The following is a 4,017-nucleotide window of genomic DNA, read 5'->3' as shown; positions in this document are numbered from 1 at the left end:
TTCCTATTGATAAAAAAAATTGTAGTTTCTTCAAAAAGTTTGACTGTGAATGAAGTATAATCACTGTTCATTATTGCATAACTTTTCTGTATTTTCTCTAGATGATTTATTTATAGTCCATGATTTATTTATAATCTCACTAGATAATTTATTTATAGTCCATGGATTGTAAGTTTTTTGCAAAGATTTTATTGTTTAAATGATCCCACCATAAATCTTAGCTATAGATCTGATAGACTACAAATCTGCAATTTCAATCTAACAAGAATCATTATAAATAACAGTGATTATCAATGTCCAATTTGATGACTTATTGTGTGTTGTGGAATAAATTTACAAAAATTGTTAAGATAGAATTTTCCGTAACACTCACATATTTAATTAAAACGTAAAATGAAGGGTAAAAAAAATACAAAAACATCATCAAATTTTAATTTGACGTGGAAAAAAGAATTTGAAATTCCAAGCCTCCCTTCAGGCTCTCACATCCCTGTGCCCGCAACTCCTCCAAACATAAAAACGATTTCCATACTTGGAACATCTAGGAATCTGAGCTTCGTCGCCTGAGCCGGGACCGGTATGCTTTTCTGCCTCACACATTGGCTTGCATGCAACTCCTCCAAAGATGCTGGCAACTGCAGAGGTGCGTGCAAAAGCAAAATGTTCACTTGTTACCACCACAAGTAATATCATAATTCACATTATCATAACCTTACTAATTCTTTTCAAACGAAAATGTTGTGCGACAGTAATGGCTACTAAACATACAAACGTCAACCTAACAAATTTCTAAACATACAAACGTCAACATAACAAATTTCTACTTACTGATCAACGTCGACATAACAAATTTCTACTTACTGATGATTCGCATTCGCTGTCCAACAATGTTTTTAATTCGCCTTCATCCACTCGTAGAACCCTTAATTTCTTCATTGTAACCAACGAAGGCAGGGAAGAGTAGGGACATCCTTTCCAGCTGAGCCACAATAGATTTGGTAACTTCACCCTCGTCAGAATGCGTTCAAAGAGAGAACCTTCAACATGAAGAATTTGCAACCTCCTCATAATGCGGTTCCAGCCATCATTTTCAGTGTCAATAATGTCATATAGCTCATCGCCACCAAATTCGCCTTCAACCAGCCGAATTCCCCGCACGGTGATTTCCTGTCCATAGTTGAAAAACGAATATCATGGCTGGTTCGTTCAAAAATTCGTACCACGCTTTTAGTGAATAATCTTAAAAAAGAGAATGACTAAACACTTACAAATGATTGTTGTGACACATAATCAATAACCCATGAATAAACACTTACAAATGATTGTTGTGACACATAATCAATAACCCATGAATAAACACTTACACATGATGGTTGTGACAAATAATCAATAACCCTTTTTGTCTGCCAAAGGCGATGTGGCGATGAAGTAGCAGCAACCTGTCTTCCCAGGTCTCTTACGTGGTCGTGCATACGTATACAATTCGAGTAGTCCACTTCAACAAGAGACTTGTCCTGCAGATTTAGAAACCCTCGCTTTCCTCTCCAATCTGATCCGTTCCATATGCTTATGGCCGAATCCCTGCTTTCACCTGTGAAAAAGCATGCGATATCCAGGAACATCTCTTTTTCATGTTTTTCGAGTGACCAATAACTTCTTAAAAGTGTATTCTGTATGTCTTCGGGAAGTATTTTTCTAAGATCCTCCAATTCTTCTTCCCACTCGGATATTTCTTTATTATAAAGTAATGCCCCAACTACTTTCAGAGATAAGGGCAATCCCCGGCAACATTTTAAAAACTCATATACTAGATGCTGAAACGCTGGAAGCGGATCAGCTTGGCTGAAGGCATAGGAACAGAAGAGCTCTTGGGAGTGCTCTTCATTAAGCCCATATAGTTTATAAATAGATGAATTTTCAACTCTTGAGTTTCTGAGAACACCCCTATCTCTAGATGTAATCAATATTAAACTCCGTGAATTGAGATTATCAGTTTGGACAGGCAAAAATGCACTCACCTGGTCATGATGATCAACATCATCAAACACTATTAAAGTGTCAAAACTTTTGAGAGGCTCTCCCAGCATCTCTTTACCTACATGAACATTGTTTACCTGCTCATACCTTCCATTCAAGGTCTTAAGGAGTTGACCCTGTAACAAATGTAAAGACCCCTTACTCGCATGATCTCTGACGTCAGCTAAAAAGCAGGATTTGCCATAACCTGATCTCTTCCTATTGAAGAAAAATTTTGCGAACGTTGTTTTTCCTACGCCGCCTAACCCTACAATCCCCAAGATCTTAGGTTTCCCGCTTTCCTCTTTCTGCAACAGCACTCTATCTTCGAAATCTTCGAGCTTTAAATCCAACCCTGTTGGATAATCAGCCACGTGCAAGCCTGGCTCTGGCACCATTTCTGACAGACGTTTAACCAACTTATCTAGCAGCTCCAGCACCAACTCCTCACTAATTATTCAGAAACAATAAGTAGACCTAGTGAGAAACAAACGCCTATGTCTATTTATCAGTATAAAACACAACTATATCAATACGGAAGGTTGAGTTCTCACCCATTGGACGACTCCAGCTCGAAACCGCTATTATTTGCCACTTGCTGAAGTGCATTTCTCCATTCTTTAACAGTGTTGGTATCATATCGCCCCTTCGTTTCATGTAATTGCAGGGCTTCACCATAAGAGTCCTGTATCCACCGAACTTTAGCGGGAGTGACACGATAAAACACGGGAACTATAGGAGCTTTTGACTGTAACATCATTACGAGCTCGTTCAGGCACCAAGATGACTCAGCATATCTAGGAGAAAGGATCGCCACATGAACAGAGGCGGTTCTAATAACGTGCTCTAATTGAGAAGAAATTTCGTATCCCACTTGCATCTCCTCTTCATCGAGAAAAGCCGTCAATCCTTTCTCTTGGAGGCGAAGATACAGAGATCTGGCGAAGGTTTTCTTCACTTCAACCCCGCGATGGTTTATGAAAAATTTGTAGGATTTGTAGCTGGGATTAGCCGCGGCAGAGGTGGAGGATGAGGATGTAGCCATTGCGAACTGGAAAACAAAAATGAAAGGTAGTAAGGTTCGATACTATGGACGCAATTTGCAGAGGGGTAGACAAGTTAGGGTTCGATACTATGGACGCAATTTGCAGAGGTGTAGACAAGTGAGGGCTTGTAAAGCGCAGAGAGATCGAGGAAAACACCAGCTATAAATATTAAATCTTCACCTGCGGTTTATGCAAGGTTATTTTATGCACCTGTGGTTTATACGTAGTTATTTTATAAAATACAGAGCATAGTAACCGACATCGAGCATCAAATTTCAACGCATTTTTGAAACCCCACGCGCATTCAACTAAAGGTAAGACGCAAACAGGCCCCACACGCAATTGGAGGTAACACGTAGGCCCCACAAGATGCTCTGCACGTCATGACAGCGTTAATTAAACGCGTATACATTTAAAAGGAAAAGATGCTCAACTGTCCAAAATTTTGACAAGACTGAATTTTTAAATGTGATTTTGAATATATAAATGAATTGAGCGTTTCCATAAATTTTGAAAGCATTTACACCGTAGATTATAGAACTCAGAATTATCATTCCAAAAGTTCACAAATAAAATTATCATTTCAAAAAAATCTTTACTAAATTTCGAAAAAAAAAATCATTAAAAAATCAAAAACATTAACAACTCATGATAAAACTACATAATTTCAAACTCACATTTCAAGATTATATCAATACTATATCAAAAACATTAACCACTCATCATAAAACTACATAATTTCAAACTCACATTTCAAGATTATATCAATACTATAGTCTAACTATGTTAATATTAAAATATTTATTGATGGAATACTTTGCATTCCAGATGTTACACACTTTCCTTTGACTTTTAAATTCCTATTAAATTTTTAGAATTTTTTAAATTAAACATAAATTTTAATTTTTAGAATATGATGATCTTAAATGAAAATTAATACGAGAAATAAAATTAA

General features: G+C 37.0%; 1 protein-coding gene across 2 annotated transcripts; it reads right to left on the bottom strand.

Moving 5' to 3' along the window:
- Window positions 1–401: 401 nt before the first annotated feature.
- Window positions 402–3,431, bottom strand: LOC149200998 (TMV resistance protein N-like). 2 transcript variants are annotated; one of them, XM_089399657.1, is made up of 4 exons: window positions 2,571–3,431; window positions 1,365–2,466; window positions 862–1,167; window positions 402–635 (listed from the first exon to the last, which is right to left on the bottom strand). In XM_089399657.1, exons 1-4 carry the CDS (start codon window positions 3,059–3,061, stop codon window positions 483–485), a joined length of 2,052 nt encoding a protein of 683 aa, XP_089255783.1. In that variant the 5' UTR covers window positions 3,062–3,431; the 3' UTR covers window positions 402–482. The 2 variants fall into 2 exon arrangements, with proteins under 2 accessions (XP_089255783.1, XP_089255784.1); XM_089399658.1 differs by having other exon boundaries at window positions 402–628.
- Window positions 3,432–4,017: the final 586 nt, after the last annotated feature.

This window comes from Pinus tabuliformis, chromosome 2_1, assembly GCF_031772625.1.
Source record: "Pinus tabuliformis cultivar Carrire ecotype Pingquan chromosome 2_1, CPIR1, whole genome shotgun sequence".
Taxonomy (NCBI): domain Eukaryota; kingdom Viridiplantae; phylum Streptophyta; class Pinopsida; order Pinales; family Pinaceae; genus Pinus; species Pinus tabuliformis.
The sequence above is the reverse complement of the archived record's forward strand: the minus strand, read 5'-3'. Positions and strand labels throughout refer to the sequence as shown.

Coding starts and splice junctions, on each gene's coding strand:
- LOC149200998 (XM_089399657.1), bottom strand. CDS start 3,061: ATGGCTACATCCTCATCCTCCACCTCTGCCGCGGCTAATCCCAGCTAC. Junction 2,467..2,570: donor GAGCTGGAGTCGTCCAATGG/GTGAGAACTCAA, acceptor CTGAATAATTAG/TGAGGAGTTGGTGCTGGAGC. Junction 1,168..1,364: donor ATTTGTCACAACCATCATGT/GTAAGTGTTTAT, acceptor AACTATGGACAG/GAAATCACCGTGCGGGGAAT.